Source organism: Phascolarctos cinereus, unplaced genomic scaffold (assembly GCF_003287225.1).
Source record: "Phascolarctos cinereus isolate Bilbo 61053 unplaced genomic scaffold, phaCin_HiC Scaffold_3;HRSCAF=262, whole genome shotgun sequence".
NCBI lineage: Eukaryota > Metazoa > Chordata > Mammalia > Diprotodontia > Phascolarctidae > Phascolarctos > Phascolarctos cinereus.
The window spans coordinates 35096896-35119502 of NW_027555736.1; the positions used below are offsets into that span (position 1 = coordinate 35096896).

General features: G+C 42.3%; 1 protein-coding gene across 2 annotated transcripts in view; it reads right to left on the bottom strand.

The window, feature by feature from the left end:
* The window catches only part of UBE2Q2 (ubiquitin conjugating enzyme E2 Q2), a 68782-nt gene extending 46865 nt beyond the window's left edge, over positions 1-21917 (bottom strand). The window contains exon 1 of one of the 2 annotated variants that reach the window (XM_020975990.2): positions 21484-21917. In XM_020975990.2, coding sequence (XP_020831649.1) covers positions 21484-21657 — 174 coding nt within the window. In that variant the 5' untranslated portion in view covers positions 21658-21917. The remainder of the gene's footprint in view (positions 1-21483) is intronic. The other variant, XM_020975989.2, reaches the window with a different exon arrangement.
* Between the last annotated feature and the right edge of the window lie 690 nt (positions 21918-22607).

Below are 22607 nucleotides of genomic sequence, written 5' to 3' on the forward strand. Positions count from 1 at the left end.
ACTACTTGTTACGGGCTAAGAAACTGAGTGGTGGATCAGCGGAATGGGTGAGGCACACAAGATACAGCAATCTACCGGTTAATAAACACAAAGACTCCAGCTTCCGGGATAAGAACTCACTGTTTGACAGAAAACTGGAAAACAGTATGGCAGAAAATAAGCATAGACCAACGCTGATCTTACACCACACACCAAGATAAAGTCAAAATGGGTACACAATTTGGACATAAAGAGTGATTCCACAAGCAAATTAGGAGAGCAAGGAACAGTTTACTTGTCAGATCTACGGAGAAGGGAAGAATTTATGATCAAACAAGAGACAGAGAACATTATGAAATGCAAAATGGATCATTTTGATTACATTAAATTAAAAAGCTTTTGCACAAAGCCAATGCAACCAAGATTAGAATGGAAATAGAAAGCTGGGAAACAATTTTTATAGCCAGCGTCTTTGATAAAGTTCTCATTTCTCAAATATATAGAGAACTGAGTCAAATTTATAAGAATACAATTCCCCAAATGATAAATGATATGAACAGGCAGACTGCAGATTAAGAAATTAAAGCTATGTATAGTCACATGAAAAAATGCTCTAAATCACTACTAATTAGAGAAATGCAAATTAAAACAGCTCTGAGGTAACACCTCACACCTATCAGATTGGCTAATATGACAAAAGTGGAAAATGATAAATGGTTTAGAAGACCTGGGAAAACTGAAATACATTTAATGCTTTGTTGGAATTCTGGAGGGCAATTTGGAACTATGCCCAAAGGGCCATAAAATTGTGCATACCCTTTGATCCAGCAATACCACTAGGACGTCTGTATTCCAAAAAGATCATAAAAAAGGGAAAAGGACCCACATGTACAAAAATATTTATAGCACCTCTTTTTTGCAGTGGCAAAGAATTAGAAATCGAAGGGATGCCCATCAATTGGGGAATAGCTAAGGTTGTGGTATATGAATGTAATGGAATACTATTGTGCTATAAGAAATGATGAGCAGGCAGACTTCAGAAAAACCTGGAAAAGACTTGTATGGACTGATGCTGAGTGAAGTAAGCAGAACCAGGAGAACACTGTACACAGTAACAGCCACATTGCGCATGGAACAACTCTGACATATTTAGCTCTTTTCAGCAATATAACGATCTAAGACAATTCCAGAAAACTCATGCTGGAAAATGTCATCCACAACCAGAGAAAGAACTATGGAGTCTGAATGCAGATCAAAGTATACTATTTTTTCTCTCTTTTTTTTCCCCTTTCTTGTGGTTTTTCCCTTTTATTCTGATTCTTCTTTCACAACATGACTAATGTGAAAATATGTTTAATATGATTGTACATGTACAGCCTATATCAGATTGCATGCTGTCTTGGGGAAGGGAGAGAAGAGGGGGAAACATCTGGAACTCAAAATCTTATAAAAGTGAATGTTGAAAACTAAAAAGAAATAAATAAGATGAAATAAAAAATTCTTTTTCTCCCTCTCCCTTCCCTGAGATGGTAAGCAATCAGATATAGGTTATATATGTATGTGCAACTATTCAGCTGCTTTTTTTCTGTGCTGTCTTAATAATACCCCCTTAGAATGTAGGCTCACCAAGGGCAGAAATTGTCTTTATTTTTGCTTGTATTTGGATTCCAATGCCTGGTACACAGAAAGCACTTAATAAAGGCTTGCTCTGTCTGTAGCACTGCCCTTGGAGTCACAAAGATCTGAGTTCAAATCCTGCCTCTGACACTTAACGAAATGTGTGACCCTGGGCAAGTCACTTCACCTTTGTCTGCCTCAGTTGTTGTAAGCATCAAATGGGATAACATATGTGAGGGGCTATTGGCTATTATTAATTATCATCATCATCCCAGGCACCCTGAGCAGGTACGGGTTGGGAAGGGAATCACTTTTTAAAAAACTCTTCCTGTGGTCCTTAGCTTTCTTTGCTATCCTCAGAGCTGTAGCAGCCCTGACACTCTTTCGATCCAATGGGGCCATACTCCTGTTCTCGTTTGGGTCCTCTGCACGTGTCTTTTTAAAAGCCCCGCTGATCCATGAGTGCTAATCTTGCGTGTAACTGGTCCTGTGCATCCCTCCAATTTCTCCTTGCCAAGACTGTTTATACACAGTCACATTTTTATTTTATGCTTGCTTTACTAGGCTACACAATTAAGTGCTGGGTGTATCATATGCTGGAATCTTACACCAAATCTGAAGGGGGGAAAAAGCATTTAGGTTACCAATTTTCATTTCTACAAAAGCCTGGTGAAGTAATTTAGCATATTAAACTATGGTTAAGGATGGACAGGCCAAATAATGTATATTATACAGAACAGTTTCAGAGAAGGGACTGGAGAGCTTTAACCACATTTAAATTCTTAAGAAGTACCAATTAACAAAAACAAGTTTTTATTAATTATAATCAGAGTAATAAAACAGTTGGAAAATAGCAACGTACTTGGTCTTCAACTACAATCATCAATGACAAGTCTTCAATAACAATAAAAACAATCTGAAACTTATATAGCACTTTATGGACTAGAAAAGTGTTTATATCTTTTGATCTTCACAAAAAAATCATGAGGTAAGTGATACGGCTACTATACCCATTTTACAGATGAGGAAATTGAGACTGAGAAGTTAAAAAGTGATGCAAATTTCAAAATCTGGTACCTCTGATTCCAAGGACAGTCATCTATCATTTCACCTGGCTGCACAATTAATGATTAGGTTGTTTATTTGGTTTTTTTCCACATATTGGAATTCCCAATGTCTAAAAATACTATTCTGAAAAATGTTTACTCACCCTGGCCAAACGAACAAACCAAACCGCGGCACAACCAACTCATGTCTTAGCACCCTGTAAGAGAGATTGTTTTCCAAAACTACTGGCCCTCTTCCACCACTGCCTTCCAGAGATCCCCTACCTGAAATGCCTGTCTGAACTTCAATGAACATTTATCATCAAGGTCCCACTATATGCAATGTACAACTGCTAAGTCGGAGGGAGAACAAGTAAGAAAGAAAGCCTGTGCTCTCAAGAAGCTTGTAATTCCTGGACTAGAAATAAGATGTAAGTATCCTAATACAAACTAAAACATGTTAGGTGTCTAGGCCACATGTGGTCCTCAAGGCCCTAAGTTCCCTACCCCGGGTCTCGGGTGAATAGAAAAGGCTACATCCCAAAACAAATTGTGTTATTTTCCTCACAATAACTGTTCAGATGCTTCTGATCTATCAGCCTTAGGATAGGATCAGACCGCATTAAAGATGTAGTGCTACAAAGCCCTGGGAATCAAAGTATTTGATTATTCAGGCCCCTTTTAAGAATTTCAGAGGCTGCTACACAAAGAATTACTATGCATGCCACATAAAAATGTCTTTCTTTAATTTTAAAAGTAAACCAGAGCCATAAAATTCTTTGATAATTTTCAAATTAGCTTAGCCAAGGACCCTGATATTTTCTTCCTGGTTATTTGTGGCACTGTACAAAATTTCATCAGAATCACCTAGAACTGCTGTAGAGCTCTTTTCATACTAAAAGGAAAGGAATCCATATCCCTTAAGAGTGAGATCAGGGGCAGCTGGGTGGTACAGTAGATAGAGTACCAGCCCTGGAGTCAGGGGAACCTAAGTTCAAATCAGAGCCTCAGATACTTACTAGCTGGGTGACCCTGGGCCAGTCACTTCACCCTGACTGCTGCGCCCCTCCCCCCACCAAAAAAAAATCCAATGAGCCAATCCTTCTAAAAGGTAAAGAAGAAAAAAAGCAATTCAGCAAAACTAACCCAATCAATGGAGTCTGATGGTATATGCTGTGTTCTGTACCAAGTCTCCCGCCTCTGAAATGTTTTCATATCTTCTCTAATGCCAAGCTTGGTCATTATAATAACACAGCATTCAGTTTCGATTTCTTATTCTTTCTATTTACACTGCTATAGCCATTGTATAAATTATTTTTCTAGGTCTACTTAACTTCGTTCTGCATGACTTCACAGCATTCTTCCTTTAATTCTATGTATTTTTCATATTTATCATTTCTTATGGCATAGTAATATTCCATTATATTTACGTGCCAAAATTTACCATTTCCCAAACAGGCAACTACTTTGTTTCCAGATATATAAATAAAAGACAACAGTAAAAATATACCTTTATAAAAGTGAAGTATTCCATACAGTTCTCAAAAGAAGAATTGCACACTGTCATCAACCATATGAAAGAACGTTCCATCACTAATCCTAGAACTGGTAAATCAAAACAACCCTGAGGTTTTACTTCATACCCAGCAAACTGGCAAAGAAGACAAAAGATGGGAATAGTCAGTGCTGAAAGGGAGGGCTGAACAAAGGGAGGCACAGTGCTGCGCTGTTGCCAGTGCTATGTGAATCGGTCCAGCCACTTCGGAAAGCAATTTGGAAATAACGTAAGAAAATGACCACCATGCTCATACCCTTTGACCCAGAGATTTCACTGCTAGGCATGTATCACTAGGAGATATCATTGAGATAGATCTCAATGACAAAGAATAAAGGCTTTATGTACAGTAAAATATTTATAACAGCAGTTTTTTGTGGTAGCAAAAAACCTGAAAACAAAATAGATGCCTAGTGACTTGGTACTGGCTAAACATATTCTGGTACATGAATATGGAATAATACCGGGTTAAAACAACAAACATGACAAATACCAAGGTACATGGAAATACATGAGTTGAGGCAAAGTGAAGTAAGCAGAACCAGGAAAACAATATATACAATGACTACAACAACATAAATAGAACCACCAACCAATCAAAATCGAATACTGCAAAATTATAACACTTAAGAACTTGGTTCCCAAGGAGAGATATAAGAGGATACCTCCCCCAACTCCTCTGCAGAGGGGATGGGCCTATAGGTGTATGGCAATCCATTTGATGTTAAACTTTTTTTGAAGTATTGTTTTTGCTAAATTTTTTTACTCTCAAAAAAATTCTTTTATTTAAGGAATGGCATTCTGGGAAAGAGATGGGGAAGGGGTAAAGGAGGAAATGTAGATATTATAAAAACTAAAGATATCAGTAAAAATCTATTTTTTAAAAAAGAAATTATCCTGAAAGCAAAACTACATTTTAATCTAATTTTTTCAAACTCCCTTAAGGGGTGAATTTAAGTGCATTTACATATATGGCAAAAATGGTTCAAAACCTGGAGACACAGAACCCTGAAGAACACAGAAGCATAACAAAAGTAAACAAAAGAGAATATGTTGTTTCTTTCCAAGGTCTTCTGGGCTAAGGTTGCTCCAGCCAATGCCCTGTTAGGGTTAAAGTTTAAGTACAATATTAGAATAAAATGAGACATTCTTAAGTCATCCAATAATTAACAAAAGGAAACAATTGGCCATAGCAAGGGAGAATATTCCATAAGGATTCCTGTCAAGGACAGTGCAAGTTAATTAAGCTGAGTAAAGAACCCCTGCCTCTGAGTTTCCCATCAAAGTTTGCCTGCCAAACCTCAAAGACAGGCTGAAGCCCACACTGATATTTTAACTCAGGTAACCAGAAATGATGTAAACCACCACAATTCTTAGTCGCCTAAACCGACTGAATCCCAAGGATGGCCTCAATACCTTTTAAGAGCCCAACCTGCAAGGGAGCAGGAGGCTTAGGATTTTACTCCCAACACAAAGGCACTCAAAGGTAATTATGGCAGAAGCCGAGTGTTCAAAGAAAAAGCTTTTGTAAAATTCCATCAGCACATCTCTTCTTACTCTTTGAAGTCAATTTACACATTCCTAGTCCCTTCTTCTCAAAAGACCAACTGAACAGGAAAGGAATGAAAACTATTCATCTAAACATCGAAGGCTAAAATAAATCACACTAGATCATAATTGATTAGGTAACAATAAAGTAACTGCTTACTGTTACCTAGAACGGATTTTTTAAAATAGGTGTTTTCTTTCTTCAAAAATAAACAAGCTCAGCTTTGTAAACAGGTCCAGCATTAGATAATCATAAACACATTCATACCAAATGAGTAGCTAACTGATTTCACTAGCCATATGCTTTTTGTAATGAAGAAGTGAAACAAAGCCTAGAGAAACTTCACTGAGTCTTCCCTGATGCATTGCTGTGTTCTCTTAATATCCAGAGTACTACAAGAACAGCAATAATGCCATACAAACCGGCCTCTTCTGCCTGGGCACCAGATCCACACCACTGTAGGCAGCACAAGCTGGGAGGTGCTCAAGACTGGAGCACAAAGAAAAGCCAGGAGAGGATCTGCTGCTGAAGCCAACACACAGACACCCAAATGATGGCTGGGGGAGAGGGTAGTCTTGGGAGAGAACAGCGGTTTCCTTCATTTCTTCCAGACAGCACATTTCCTCTAGTACTAGTTAAACGTAGACTATGTGAGTTTAAGTCAGAAACATGGAAAGCAGCAGAGGCAAGAGACCACAATGGGCACACCGTGGACGGGGAGCCAGAGAACTGTCTCTGTGACTCTGTGGCATCATTTAACTTTTCTGGGCTCTAGTTTCCTCATCTGTAAAATAAGGGTATAGGACTCCATGACCTCTATGATCCCTTCCAATTCTAAATCGATGGTTTCAGAATCTACAGGATTTTAGAGATGGACCTTAGAGATTATCTACTCCAATCCTCTCATGCTGTAGAGGAGGAAGCTGATACACAGAGAATCAGAGGGATCTGCATGAATTCACACAGCTGACCTCATACTGGCTGAGACAGAACCAGAAGCTAGTTCTCTTTCATCCCAATCTAGCATTCTTCCTACTAGACTATTTCTTCCCTAAGAAACTATAAAAGCTCATATTTATCAAAGAATATAGTTGAGTTAGAAGCACATGTAGGATAACATACTAAAACACAATTTAAAACCAAGTAGAGATGCCAGGAGAGGAAGTTAGGTTCCAAATGGTTAAATTCAACAATTTAAATCAACAAGCATTTATCACAGAACTTAGAAGGAAGGTACCATCTAAGTCTGACCCATACCTGAAAGGAATTCTCATTACAATATTCTGGACAAGGGGTCATACAAGCTTCTTGTGAAGACCTCCAGTAAAGACCAATCGACCACTTCTTCAAGGCCAAGTTATTTTTAGGAAGTGTTTTCCTGACCTCAAGAGTAACTCTACCTCTTGTTCCTACCTCTGCTGCTCTGGGGCCAGAGAGAAGAAACCTAAGCACTCCTCATCATGAAAGCCCCTCAAGCACTTGAATACAGATCTCATCTCCTGCCACCCCTCCCTTCCACCAGTCATCTCTTCTCTTTGCTAAAGATGCCCTGTTCTTTCACCTGACCTTATATGACAAATACTTAACACCTTTCCTATCCTCTGGACAACCTCCAAACTGGATCTGGCTCAGGGCATACTGCAGACGGACTCTCATCTCTTTTTCCCTGGAAGTGATGCTTCTCTTCTTTTGCAGCCTCTACATCACAGGGTGACTCATACTTCAGCCTGCAGTCCACTAAAAGCCCCAGAGCTGCTGTATACAGTACCTATATGCATGGTATATGCCTCCAGGTACAGAGGACGCAAAGTCAGACAGGGCACAGGCCCTACTCAAAAGTTTCATAATCTAATGGGGGGAGGGGAGAGGAGAAAGACTGGTAGAGAATTACACAAATAACTATGATGCAGCAGAGACCAAAGTAAGTGCAAAGCCACAGTCAAAGAAAACTGCTAGGAGTAATTTGAAGGCGGAGGAAAGATTCTGGGAAAGCTCCATGAATGTGACTAACAGGTTCTAGTCAAGTGAATGGAAGGGCAGTCAGACCAGCCTAAATCTTAGCCACAAAACCACGGCTCCTTTGGCTCATCTGAGATTCTAGGGAGAGACCCTCACCGTGCTTAAGAGCTTCACAACAACTTAGTTAATGCATTAAGATTCCCTCTGACCTCACAAAACCTAGCATCACTGTTCTATGGAGATAACTGCACCTTCTAACGTTAGTTTGCCTAGTTACATTTTCTTCTAACAAATAAGCTATGTTAGGCAAGCTCGGCTGAGAGGTAGAAATCATTTATATTATACTCTACTCTTATGGTGGGAAAGTTGATGCCTAAAAATACCATTTTTTCCAGAAGGATAAACAGGGAAGGAAGGTCCACGTAAGCACAGAAAGGAGGAGGAGCTGAGGCACCACAGGGTGGAGGGTGCAGCACCACCTAGGAGGGGGAGGAGTCCAGTCTGGCTACAGGGTACAGCGTGAGGAGAGGCGGAACAGAAGTGGAAAAAAGGCAGGTGGGGCCAAATTATGGAAGGTCTTGAATGCCAAGCAAAGAACCATGAATTTTATTTTATAAACAACATGGAACCCAATTTTTAGTGTGGTCAATTTATATATAAGAATGTTTATTATAACAGCAGTTAAAAAGGTGGATCTGAGCTGGGGAGACTGGTGTTAACACAAAAAATTATGAGGCGGTTACTGCAACAAAAATAATCTAGGTTGGTGGCAATGAAAGCCTGGAGTGGACGTGGGGGTTGGGGTGAAAATCTGGGGGAAGCTTCAGTGGTGGAATTGATAAGCTGTCCCCCAAGAGGAGTGGAATAGATAATCTCCAAGGTCCACCTCTAAAATCCTGTAGATTCTGAAACCATCGGTTTAGAATTGGAAGGGATCTTAGAAATCATGGAATCCTACACCCTCATTTTACAGATGAGGAAACTAGAGCCCAGAAAAATTAAATGATGCCACAGAGTCACAGAGACAGTTCTCTGGCTCCCAGTCCACAGTGTGCCCATTGTGGTCTCTTGCCTCTACTGCTCTCCATGTTTCTGACTCAAACTCATATGAGAGAAGGAGGAGTCAGAGACAACCCCGAGCCACTGGTCACAGCTGAATGGGATAGAGAGAAAGGTGAACATATGGTTTGGGGCTGGTGGGATATCTAAATGAAGGTGGTCTCAAGGTAATTACTACAGGTCTACAGATCAAGAAGAGATGAACCCTATCAGTCAACTACAATCCAACGAACACACAAAATAACCTTACAATCATGGCTCTAGGGCCAGAAAGGGCCTCAGAGACCAACCAATACCCGCATTTTGCAGATGAAGAAGCTGAGGCCCAGACAGACTGGGTTATTTGCCCAAGGTCAAAGGGATAGTAAACCTCAAAGGCAAGATATGAAGTCACATCATTGGCCTCCAGAGCCAATGTCCCTTCTACTCTGCCATGCCTGAAACCTTTAACAGGAAGAACTAAATGAATTAAAGAGAGTAAGCAAATAAAAAGCTTTGGATATGTGCCATTCCCTGCCATCCAAGTTTGCCCAAAATTTTACCACATTTGGCCTGTTCTCCTTTTTTTAAATATATATATATACCTGTAGTCACTGCATTTATAATTCCAGCGACTTCAATTTGCATCACTTATATAGGTTTTTCCTTATTTCCTCATATACTTCATTTTGATAAATTCTTAGAGTTACATAATTCATTATATTAATTTACCACAATTATTCAGCCATTCTCCAATTGTTTACATCTATGTTGTTTCCAATTTTTTTGCTATTACAAATACCACTGTTATGAGTATTTTTGTATATATGGATTCTTTTAAAGAAGTTTTGGGAATAGAGTCCTAACATCAGAATTACTGGGTCAAAATGGTATTATCAGTTTTATAACTTCCTGTACAACAGTGTCTAACATGTTTCTACCAGTCAGTCCCTGAGATAAAAATCTTAGAGTCATCTGAGCTAAAGTGATAGGAATGAATACAAATGCAAAGGGAAGGTGAGAGAAGAAAAAAGGGTCAAAAATCAGAACCATCGGAACCTCTAACCCAGACCTCCTGAATCCCAAAGTCTCACCACTGCCAGACCTGTGGCACAAGAATGTCTGTTTATAAGACTCCCAGTAATAAAGGGTTTTTTTTAAAATGAGGATCAAAAAACAGTAGAAGTGAAATAAAGAAACCCCAAAGCAAACTCAGACTGCTCCTTCCCAGGAGAGGTGGAGCAGTGATGTCATCGGTGCTCTTGGAAAATGAAGGGGGAACAGCAAGAAGCAGCAGCTCAGTGGAGACCGAGCCGGGGGGCCGCAGGGCTCTGAGCTCACCAGCCTCTTTACTTCTCAGGTCCAAGCGGCTTCCTCCCCCCGCACAGCTCTCTGCTGATGAGCTGCCAGGTTCATTCCCTGTCCAGAACCCCCGAGTTAGGGAGAGCCTGCTCTAGGCTATTGGAGTAAATGCCAGGAGGTCTGAAAGGTCGCTGATGACTCTGAGCTCTGGGAGAGCAGGATTTACCTGGTTTGGAAGCATCGGTAACTAGATTCTGGCTTCTCTAGATTCCACAGACCAAGACCAGTAATTCAGAACAAAGAATGCATTGCTCTCATGGCAAAAACCAGCACAACTGCCAGGCACAAAGCCTGATTTCTGGCACTTGTCCAGCGGGTTGTGATGACTCCAGTTGATACTTTTATTAGCTCTTCAGGAATAAAAAAAAAATAGCTAAAACAGGTTTACAAACTATTGTAGGCGGCAATTAGTACAACTTTTAAAATTATGCTGATTGAGAAAATGGGTGGGCAAATTACCAGGTGGTATAGGAGAACAGAAAAGAAACCATGAGAATACTCACACTCAAATGGATCCGTGACCTTTTCCTCGGGGTGGGCAATTCTCTCCAGGATTCAGCTTGTGCCACTCCATGCCTACCCATACTAGTCAACTTCTGCCAGGTCCACCTGATGTGCTACAAGACTGGAAGGTCTTCCTCTCTTTCTTAAATTTTTTTAAAAATTAATTTATTTTGATTTATCAACAATCCCTTCCATAAGTTTTTGAGTTTTAAATTTTTCCCCCTTCCCAATGATGTAAGCTATACATTCCTATTAAACATAGGTGATGTTGTAAGGAAGAATTAGAACCAATAGGAGGAACCACCAGAAAGAGGAAACAAAACACAACAGAAGAAAAAAATTGCAAATGGTATACTTCAATCTGCATTCAAACTCCATAGTTCTTTCTTTGGATGTGGATAGCATTTTCCATTATGGGGCCTTTGGAGATGTCTTAGATCATTGTATTGCTGGGAAGGGTTAGGTGTATCAACAGTAGTCATCGCACAATGTGGCTGTAATTGTGTACAACGTTCTCCTGGTTCTGCTCACTTCCCTCAGCATCAGACTATACGAGTTTTTCCAGGTTTTTCTGAAGTCTGCCTGTTTATCATGTCTTATAGCACAATAGTATTCCATTACATTCCTATACCCCAACTTGCTCAGCCACTCCCCAACTGATGGGCATTCTCTCAATTTCCAATTCTTTGCCACCACAAAAAGAGCTGCTATAAACTCTCTTTCTCTTGACGTTAGAAGTATAACAGTGGAACATATGTGCTGTCCAGAGGTTACTCTCATTCTAGTCAAGTGGACAACTCAACTACAATTTTAAAATCTCCCAAATGACCAACAGATCATTCAATGAACAGTGATTAAGATACATAAATTGGTATCTGATATAACTAGTGCTTTGGGAATATATGAAGGGCTTTCATGTAGAAAAGGAATTAGCCTTATTTCTATTTGGCCCCAAGACCAGAACTAGCTAAAAGCCACAGGGAGATTTAGGGATAAACAGCCTAACAAATGGTGGTGTCCACAAGCAGAGGCTCCAGTGAATGAAGAACCACTTGCCTCTCTGCTTGTGGACGCCACCATTTGTTAGGCATAACAATGAGGTATAGGTAGACTAGGAGACTTTTGATATTCTATTCTATGTGAGCAAGAAACTCAGTGTCTGCTATGACTAAATACCACAAAGGCAGAGATGATAAAGCATTTGGAAAACAGGTCTATAATTTCCTATGCAAAGTCTAAAGAGGAGAAAGTCATTTTTTAATACTCAGTATTAAGGAACAAGGGTCATTTTAATGCCATTGTTATGCCTTGAAACATCTGTGGGAAGACAGGAGTTGAGGAAAAAGGGACCCAAAGCAGCATTCAGAAGAAAGCAGAAAGGACACAACTGAAGAGAGTGATACATCACAGCAAAAAGAATGATCAGCTCCGGGCCTTTCGCAACCTCTCTCTTTGGAGACAAGCCTAAAGGGACTGGGCACATTATTTCAGGAACCACAAGACATGGCCTCTGTTTATCCAGCTCAGAGCATCTCCACTCCAGTGCTCAAACAGCCTTTCACTGACAGGTCTTATTTGGAAGTGACCTCTTTGTTAATTACTAAAATGAAATGTATTTAGGGTTCTCTTTTTTCTAGGGTTTCTAGGCTATTCAGTGCTCCAGGACAAACTCACAATTTATGAGGGTTTACATTTTTCATAAGAAAGAGGAAAAGATCTTAGCCATCTGTTCTTTTCAGAGAAATCTCCTCCCCCGAAAGCCAAGGCGAGTAACTAAGGAATCTGTCTATATAGTATAACCTCTAAATTGTTTAGACTATTCAAAATAAACATTCCTTCTGGACTAAACCATGGCCATCTATGGAGCTCAGTGCACAGGGGAGAAAGAAGAAAAACTGAACTCCTGGTCCTGAGTCCAAACTCCTAGCTCCCTTTTATAGCTCTAATTAAACTATTTATCCTTAGTTTAAAGACCAAGAAAACTGAAGAATGAAGACTGGGTAGTAAAGAGAAACAACAAATAGCTGGAGTACAGAGGAATTCCTCAGCAAGGATCCCTCCTCTACCACTTCCTCCAACTCTCCACTGCCTCCTGCAATGTCTAATAATAGTAATGATGATAATGGATCAACACTTTCTATTTTTATGGAACTTTGAAGTCTTAAAAGCCTTTTCATGTAAATTATCTCATTTGATCCTCATGACAATCTTATGAGGTAGACTAAGCAAATACTATCATTCCCATTTCACAGATGAGAAAACTAAAGCTCACAGGTATTAACTGCTTTGCCTAAGACAGGGATTCTTAACCTGGGGGCAGTGAATTTGGTTTTTAAAAATATTCTGATGATTGTATTTCAACATGATGGATTTCCTTTGCAATCCTATGTATTTTATGCATTTGAAAATTATTCTAATAAGGCATCCATGGGCTTCACCAGACTGCTAAAGGGGTCCATGAACACAAGAAAGGATAAGAAACCATGGCCCAAGGTTACAGGATTTTAGATCCAGATAATCTAACCAAACCAATGAGCTAACATTTTCATAACACATATTATCTTGAAATAAAAGAAAATAGAGGAATAAAAAACTAATTATCTAAATAACCTTTTACTCAGAAAAGGATTTATGCTGGGCAAATAATAAAAATGAAGATTACCTTATCTGTCATCTTGGTTGCAAAGTTTGATAACCAAATCTATCATATATACCATCTTCCAATCATCTCTAGATTTTTAAAAGCAATTTATTGACATAATAGTTAAAGATTTCTGCTCACATAATCTCAGAGATCATCAGGTCTTACGTGAACAGGAAATGTCTTCTGTACCATCCCCAACTAGTACTCATTCGCTGAGTCATCAAGTCTTTAGCCCTTTCCACTTTTGGATAGTTCCTTAAACTCGGGTGAAACATTTCTTTCCTATAATCTCTGTCCTTTAGAGCCAAGGAGAACAAGCCTAATCTCTCTTCCATGTGATTGTCTTTCCAATACTTAAAGACAACCATCATGCCTCCTAAATCTTCTCTTCCTGAAGATAAGCATCTACAGTCCCTTTAACCAATAATGACATGCCCTAGTTTTACATCTAACCAGCCATTTTGATTTCAGTTTTCTGGACACACTCCAGCTTAATGTCTTTCCTTTATTACCTATATGCTTACCTCATGATGTTGAGGATCCCATAAGATAACACAAGATAATTCTTTTGAAAACTTTGAAGTGCTACACAAATTTAAGATTTTTATTCATTAGAATTAGTAGCATTATTAAGGGATGTGCTCTAACTAGCACAGAATGCTACACAAATATCACCTCCCTTTTTCTGGGCACTCTGATTTTTCTGAAATCACTCTGTGATTTCCCACCTCCTCACCTTTGCTCACATCCTCCCTTATCTCCTGAAAACACCCCGGCCTTCAAGCCTTAGTTTTCTCATCTGTAAAACTGGGATAATAATAGCACCTACCTCACAGGGTCACTGTGAGAATCAAATGAAAATGTCCTCCCCTTCTCCCCTCTTCCAACCCCACCCCCCTAAAAAAACTTTTTTAAACCTTGAAATGCTAAACCAATGCCAACTCTTTTGACACCACTCTTACCTTTGGCTCTGACCTCTCTCCACTATGGGAAGAAGATCAAATATTGACTGAATGAAGTAGTTTCTGGGCTATTTTAGTCTCCTGGTTTGGGTAATTTCTTTAAAATAGTTAAGATTCCACAGAGATTTACCATGGATAGGCACTCCAGATAGACAGCAGGACCCAGAACTGATTGGGAAGAGGAGGAGGAGCCAAGCCCGAGGCACATGTGAGAAACTGGGCTGTGCTTTCAATGATCCCAAGCAGTTCCCTATCACAAAAGTGCATCGTTTGGAGCCCAATTATCTCCCAGTGATGTTCTGAGGCTGAGAATTATAGCACACCCTGATTTCAGAATAACCACCATGGCAGGTAATAAAGCAATGTCCAAATAGGAAGTAGTGTATTACCAAGGACGGCCTGCACAGGGAAAATAGTGCGAAAGACAAGATGCAATGTAGCCTTTGCAGCCAAGGACACAGGCGGTGTGTGGCCTTTGGCATATCTTTTCATCTCTCTGGGCCTCAGTTTCCTCAACGATAAGATAGGGGGCTTAGGAATAAGCAAAGTGAAGTAAGACCAAGAAACAATCAAATATAGTAGTCAAATGTTCCCTAAACAAACAAACCCCCCACAAAACTACTAGAGTGTGATAATCTCTTGAGGGTTAGACCAGAACCTCACAGTATTTATGGGAATGGGCTTCAAATGGATGGACAACCTTAACAGAAAAAGTCACATCAATAAAAAATAAAACAAGGAGAACAAGAGAAAGATATTCCTTTCAGATCCATAATTTTAAGAGTAAAATTCATAACCAAACAAAAAAAGTTTGGTTGTGATCACAAAAGACAAAACACGTCACTTTGAAATAAAAAGCTTTTGCACAAAGAAAACCAATGTAACCAGAATATAAAAAGGAACTCAGTTGGAAGGGAAAAAATCTTCACAATATCTAAAAGTCTGAAGACCGAGATATATTGTGAACTGACACAAATTAAGAGCAAATAGCTAATAGATAAGTGGTCAAAAGAGAGGCACAAACTTGTTTCAAAAGAAACGAAAACTATCACTGAGTATATAAAAAATCCCTCCAAATAATAAGAAAAATGCAAATTAAAACTTTGATAACCAACACATTGGCAAAGAGAGAAACAGTCAATGCTGAAGGGGTGGTGCTATTCAGTGTTTCAACCATTCTGCAATTTGCAAATGACATAAAGATCAGTTTATGCCCTTCAATCCAACACTACTATACAGAATGTCTTTGGTAGAAAGGTCCTACACCAACGCACCTACCTAAAATCCCATTTATCACCCTTCTGATGCACATTAGATTCTATGACTGTCCACAGAATTAAACGCAAACTACTCTGCCTATTACTGAATGCTCTCCAATCACACTCCACTTTCCTGACTATCCAATATCAAACTTCTGATACACTAAGACCCATAGCCTTCATGTCACCAGATACACTCTCCTCATTTGCATTCTTTTCCCATTCCTGGAATACCTCATGCCCCTTCCTATTTACCATCCTTCTAATTCCAGCTCAGCCTCACCTCTTTTAGTGAAGGCTTCCCGGACTAACCCTGGCCCAACGGACTGCAAACTACAACCTGGGGTCCAAATCCAGCCTGCCTGAGAACAAACAGGCAGCAGGCCACAGTTTGCCAACCCCTGCCCTAGCACACCATGATTTTTACCTTAATTTCTCAAGTGTTTTGAGAGTTATTAACTAGAAGGTAACTTTAACTAGACGGGAAGGAATTCCCATCCTCTCATTTTACAGATGAGGAAATTGAGGCCCAGGATGAAAAAAATTCACTTAAACCAATATTAAGTAAATGTGCAATGACCGATGGAAATTACTAGGTGACAAAAATAAAAGTCTCTGTTCTGAAAGTGTTTATAATATAAAAGCTAATAATGATAATACTAAAATGAGTGACATGGGATTCACTATGGAAGAGCTCATTCACTGAGGGGGAAAGAGGAGGAAAAAAATCAAGGAAGACTTTATGCCTTTAGCTCTAGCATCTCTGCTAGGCTTCCAAGGAAGAAAAACACTGTCAGGCAGAGACCACTCTTCATGTGGAGAAAGGGCTTAAAGAAAGCACACGAACGCAAAAGGTGGGAGCATAGCTCAAGTTGTCTGAAGAACAAAAGCAGCGACACTGGTGAGGCCTAACCTAAGGGCAGGCTTGGGGTAGTGGGACCTGAACAAGGGTGAGGTGGAGACTGTAAGAGGGGAATGCATAAGGAAGATGAAGAGGGGCAGAATCAAAGGCCTTGGCAGTGCCAGTGGAAGGTGCAAGGGAAACAACAGTCTAAGGTGATGGCCATCTCCAACCTGGGTAACTAGGAGGAGGGGGGAGCCATCAACTGAGACAGGCAGACTGAGGTGAGACAGTTTGGGAGAAGGGAGGAGACTATGCGCTTACATTGTGGACAGGTTGAATGTGAGAAGCAAGGAAATCCTCAGGGCATCCATATAACTGAAGCCGGCTAAGTGGAGGGAGCAGGGACCTAACTTGGAGGGAGACCCTAGGAGGCAGAAAAGGAACCACAGAAGGAGAATTCAATTCTACAAATATTTATTAAGCACTTAACTACATGCAAGGTAAAGTCAAAAACAAAACAAAAACAAGCAGACTGCCCTTAAGAAGTTTACACAGGCACATAAGTAAGTAAATAAAAGATAATTTGAGGTGGTGAAAAAGCACAAACAAATAGGGGGAATGAGGAACACTGAATCACTCAATGCTCAGTATTTATTAAGTACCTACTGAAGACACACAAAGGCAAGCGGGTAGTGAAACAAGCAGAAGCTACCAGCATATATTCAATTTTCTTATGTGTCTGAGAGGGAAAGGAAAGACAGAAGATCGTTTGAGATGACAACAGGTAAGGGATATTCTGCAATTGTTTTTCAAAGACAAGAGAAGTGTGGTAATGGACAAGTGCTAGACATGCCCAATTCTGTCTCAACTATTCACCAACTGTATGACCTCTCATCATTAATCCTCAGCTGGGGAATGGCACATGCCAAGCAAATCAAACAACTGACCACCACCTTGATCATCTCCCCTCAGACCCAGAGGAGCCTTTGGCAGAACACTGTCCTCCAGACCAATTCTGCTTCCAACTCAGGCCCCACAGCCATCACTGCAGGGAGAAATCACTGCAGACGAGGACCCACCATCCTTGCCACCACCAACCCCAACCTTTGACCAACTCCCAACAATGGCAGGGAAGCCCAAGAGCCCTGGAAGTGGCAGCATCCCCCAAACTACCATGGTGCTTCCCATAGCTCTCAAAGCCATCAGCTTCGGAAACAAGGCCTGTGAAGATACAGCCTGGCAACTTCTTCTATGACTTCTGAAGCCACAGCGACTGAAGCCCCAGAAAAGGAAGTTCTCATCAAACTCTCTGGCCTACTGAACGATTCAACACCAGATATGGATGTGATTTTATTAGTGGAAGTGACATTAAATATGATGCATTATCATCTGCTTTGCCAGTGCCCCCTAAGGACCATGAAATTTTTCCGTCCGACTCCCAGTGGAAACTTTCTATGTGTTGTCTCCCCCATTAGAATGTGAGTTTCTCGGGAGCAAGGACTTACTTTTCTGTTTATATCCTCAGGGCTTTGCATACAGTAAGCACTTAATAAATGCCTTTTCATTCATTCACTTATTTAACTGTAAAATGGAGACAACAGCAACATCACAGGGCTGTTGTCAGAATCAAATGAGATAATTATATGAAGAGCTTTGCAATCTCAAAGCACTATCTAAATGTGAACTAAGTATTTAGGCAGAAGGAAAGAAATTCGTAGAGAGGGAAAGACTGTATATGGGACAATTAAAAGAAAGGCTGCATAAAGCAGGAATTTGTGTTCCAGTCTCAACTGTGCTACAAATGAGATGTAAATAAAATTTTTCAAGCCTTAAAGCACCAAATAAATATCAGGTAGTAGTGGTAGTAGTAGTGGTGGTAGTGGTGGTGGTAGTGGTGGTGGTGGTGGTGGTGGTGATGGTGGTAGTAGTAGTAGCACTGCACGACATTAGTTAAATCATTTAACCCTATCAGACCTCAATTTCCTCATCTGTAAAACTAAGGTGTTGTCTTAGAAGATTGCTATGATCCTCCTTTCCAGTTCTAATAATCTACAAATCTAAGATAAAAGAGAATGATGGCATGAATTCAAAGAGTATGGTTGAAGAAGGACAGAATGAAATCAAAGGCATGGCTTTAGAGGTTAACTTCAGCAAGGAAGAATACCCATTTCATCATCTGAGATGAAAGCAAAGGACAAAAAAGCAGTCTGGAGGTGAAAGTCTGATCATCTTGAATTTTTCAGTAAAGTAAGAGGTGAGATCCTCTTTTAAAAGGTTAGGGGAAGAGGGGCTGGGGTGGAACTATGGATTTAAGTGGAGGCTTAGAACAGCTGCAGTAGAAGTGGCATTCTGGGTAAAGATAAGAATCGTATGAATGTTGAAATGGATCCAGTTAGCAAAGTTTGTGACTGACTGCTGAGCAACTCAGGTACAGAGCCCATAGATGTTAAGATGCACCCAAGGACTGAGGATTAAGAGGGTAGGACCCTTGCAAGAACAGGGATTCAGGGGCAGAAGAGTGAATTTTTTTTAACCACAATAAAAATTGGCTGACCACTGGGTCAAGAATGGGTAGAGACAAAAGCCAAGCCAAAGTAGGGGTAATAGACTTGAGGAAGGGGAAGAGTCAAGGGACAAAAGGTCACAGGGACCAAGAAAAGGTGAAGGCAGGAGCCCGCAGTCAGGCACCAATTTTTCAGCAGTGGGACACTACAGAATGATAATGAGCTCCAATCTGTGACCATCCTGGGAGGTGAAGCAGAATAGGGCAAGTCGCACAAGTTGAAGAAGTCAATGAAATGTGCCAGAAGCATGATCCAAATGGACACTATAATCCCTGAAAGTCTTCCTATTCCAATCTCATATCTTCAGCAAGGATAGCTTCCATGCCTGAGTATGGGTAAAGACCTTTTTTCATGGACCTCCCCCCTTTTTTTTAAATAATAAGAGGTCTATGATATCTTACAAGGTATCCTCCCTCTCTCCAATCCCTCAATGCTCTCAACACTGTCTCCTCTGGCACAGAATTCTTCATTACGTAGTCAGTGCAGTCCCCCTGGTTTTTCCATCTTTGTTTTCCTTGGTACATTTCTGCTTCCTTATCCAGCAGTCATTAAGATGTTAGAACCCAAATGCTATCGCTCTACTCTCACCAAGAAGGAAAAAAGGGCCCTAAAGATATATCTATTGAAGCCCTTTTCAGGTTTTTTTTTTCTGGTTGCTGTCGTTTCATTTTCATTTTTAAACTCTCACAGGATCATGAGTGGGCTCACTTGGGTCTCCCACCATCCACTGTCAAAGCTTCTATCTGCCTCCACCTTAGCTACTTTCTGTGCTGATACATCATCATCTTTTCCAATCCTCTTGTAAGCTTTCCAAGGGAGTTTAGATTCTAAAGCATCATTGCCCTTGGGTGCCACGTTTCTCTGTTTGGCAAAGATCAAATGTTTGCTAGCCGGGGTGGTTTCAATGATTATTTTGTCTCCTCATTGTGACAATTGATTTACACTGGCTAAACTTCTTGAGGAAATGGTGGTAATCTATGCCAATGTCTATTTTTTAAAATCCATTTCCCAGCTTTGAGAGCTTGTGAAAATAGGTCAGGTCACTTGGAGTTGCCTCAATTACATTCCGTGTCGTCTCATTTTTATTCTTCTTTTTCCCCATGTCTGGAATTGATACTAATATTTTCTCTAACAAGCTGATAAACTGAGCACAGACAACTGTTTCAGAAATGATTCTCACACTGATGTAACCAGTCCTTTCCTGACTCTTAGCATATAATTTTTGGTCAATACATTTGTTGCTTCCCAACCCTCTTTTTAAAGTACTCATGAGGTATATATGCAAATGTTTGCATATGTCATGGGAGACCCGTGGATAGCCTCTAAGTCTTTGACCTCTATTGTTTCTCACTCCAGCACAAGACTCTCCAAATCTCTTGACCTGGAAGCCTGCTCCCCTTGTGGCCTTGGGCAAGTCACTAAGCTCCCTGGCTCCAGGGTCCTCATCTGTAAAATGAGAATTGAATCAGATGGCTCCAGCTCTCTGCCTCTGATCCTATGAGGACGATGACGGGGTGGAGTGGAATGTTGGCAGAGTGGTAAAGTCACTGAGGGAATCAGAAATATCCAGGAGGACATTTATTATAGGATGGCGATGACATACTGCCTTCTAAGTCTGTTAAGCTCAAATCTGAAACTAGTGACCCAGATCTCTCACCTTCTAGTATAGTGGCTAGAGAGCTGTATTTAGGAGTCAGGAAGACTGGAGCTCAAATTCTGCCTCAGGCAATTACTAGCTGAGTAGCCCTGGGCCACAACCTCTCTCAGCCTCAGTTTCTTCATCTGTAAAATGGGGATAGCCATCGCACCCCTCACATGGTTGTGGAGACTGAATTCATATATGTCAAGCACTTTTACAAATCTTCATTATTATAGTGCAACACAACACTTACAACCTATCTCGCAGTATCCTAAAAGGTAGATGTCTGTGTATACATATACACACACATACACATATACATATACACACATGTATGTACGTACTTACACAGAAGCACAGTGCAATTAGAAAACAGTTTTCTCCCAACCAGCCTACAAGGTCAGACGTCATGTCTTCTACGCCTCGGAAAGGGGTGAAAAGACCTCTTAGCTGAAGGGCCTGCACAAAACATCCTCACCTTGAGAAGTCTGGTCAGGATCATCAAATGAAAGTTTAGGGCTCAGAAAATGCCTCCCTATCAAATCACAAACTGAAAGGATTTTTAAAAAGAATGGGAAGAATCTCTGCACAACAGTGAAAAGCCGGCCCACAAGTTTTTGTCTCATGCCAAGGCAAGTCCTACGGGGATTTCCCAGCGACCGCCCCTGGGGAGGGGGCTGGGGACCTGGCCCCCCTCCCCAGACCCTCGCCCAGGCCCCGCCCGGGGAGTGCTGACCCAGGGGCGCGGGTGGCTAAATAAGGAGCCCGCGGACGCCGCGGGGCGACTCCCTCTGTCCCTGCCCACCGAGGGGTCGGAGGGGTCGCCACCTTCCCGAGACGCCCCTGGGCCCCGCTCCCGGGCGGCGCCGGGGTCAGCCCGCGGCCACAGCTGGGGGGCCCGCGCGGCCCCGGCCCCGCCCCCCGCGCCGAGGGTCTCGGGTCTCGGCCCCGGCCCTGCTCACCGTGATGTTGCAGTGGATGGTGAGCGGCGGCGGGTGCGGGCTGCCCGGCGGCAGCAGCAGGAACTGGCAGTGAAGCTCGTCCAGCTTCCAGCTGACGATCCGGAACCGCTCGTGGTTCTTGTCGAAGATGGACTCCAGGAACTTCAGCTCGGCCTTGAGCCCTGACACGGACATCTTCGCCTCATCTCCGGGGCGCGGGCAGGGGAGGGAGCCCCGCCGTCCCGCCCGCCCTGGCCTCCGGCCCTGCGCGGCCGGCCGCCTCGAAGATGGCGGGGGCGCCCGAGCCTCGGCCCGCGGCGGCCGCTCAGGTGGCGAGGCCGGCCGGCCTTGCTAACAGACCCCGCGGCGCACCCCCGCCTGCTCCCGCTGCCCGCCGCCTCCGCCGCCGGAAGAGCCACGAACCGCGACCGACCAGCGCGACGACCTGCCCGGCCCTGCCCTCCTCGGCCTGCCCCGCCCCCTCCGCTCCTCGCGCACCAGGCGCGAGCAGCACGCACGGACACCTCGCCGAGCCCCGCCTCCTCTCCGTCTCATCCTATCTCTCCCCGCCCCCGCTCTTTGAGCCCCGCCTCTTCTTCGCCTCACACCGTCTCCCCGCCCCCACCTTCCGAGTCCATCTCGCCCTACCTCCCAGCCCCCCACCTTCCAAGCCGCACCTCCTTTACCGTCTCGCCCTATCTCGGCCCTTCTAGTCCCGCCCCCTCTCAGGCTTACCCTATCTCCCTGTCCCCCTCTGTTCAAGCCCCGCCTCCTACCCACCCTCTCTCCCCCCCGAACCCCGCCTCCTTCGCCTCGCACCTACCACCCCGCCTCCCTCCATCTCTCCCCGCCCCCACCTTTCAAACCCCGCCCCTTTTCTCCCCTAAGCCTTTGCCCCTCCCACTTCCTCCTCTTCCCTCGCCTCACCCTTCCAACCCCCTTTCCTTTCTTCGAAGGTCCACTATTTAGGACCTTCCTGTAGGCCTGTTGCCCCTCACTAAGACCAGACCTTTCCTCGAGAGTCGCCCCCTACCGCTTTCTACTTGTTCTACATTTTGGGGTCCACGACCCAACCTCTCCACTTTCAGAACCTGCTCCCCAATCTTCCCCCCACTTTTAAAAACCAAACCCGTCTTTACTCCATA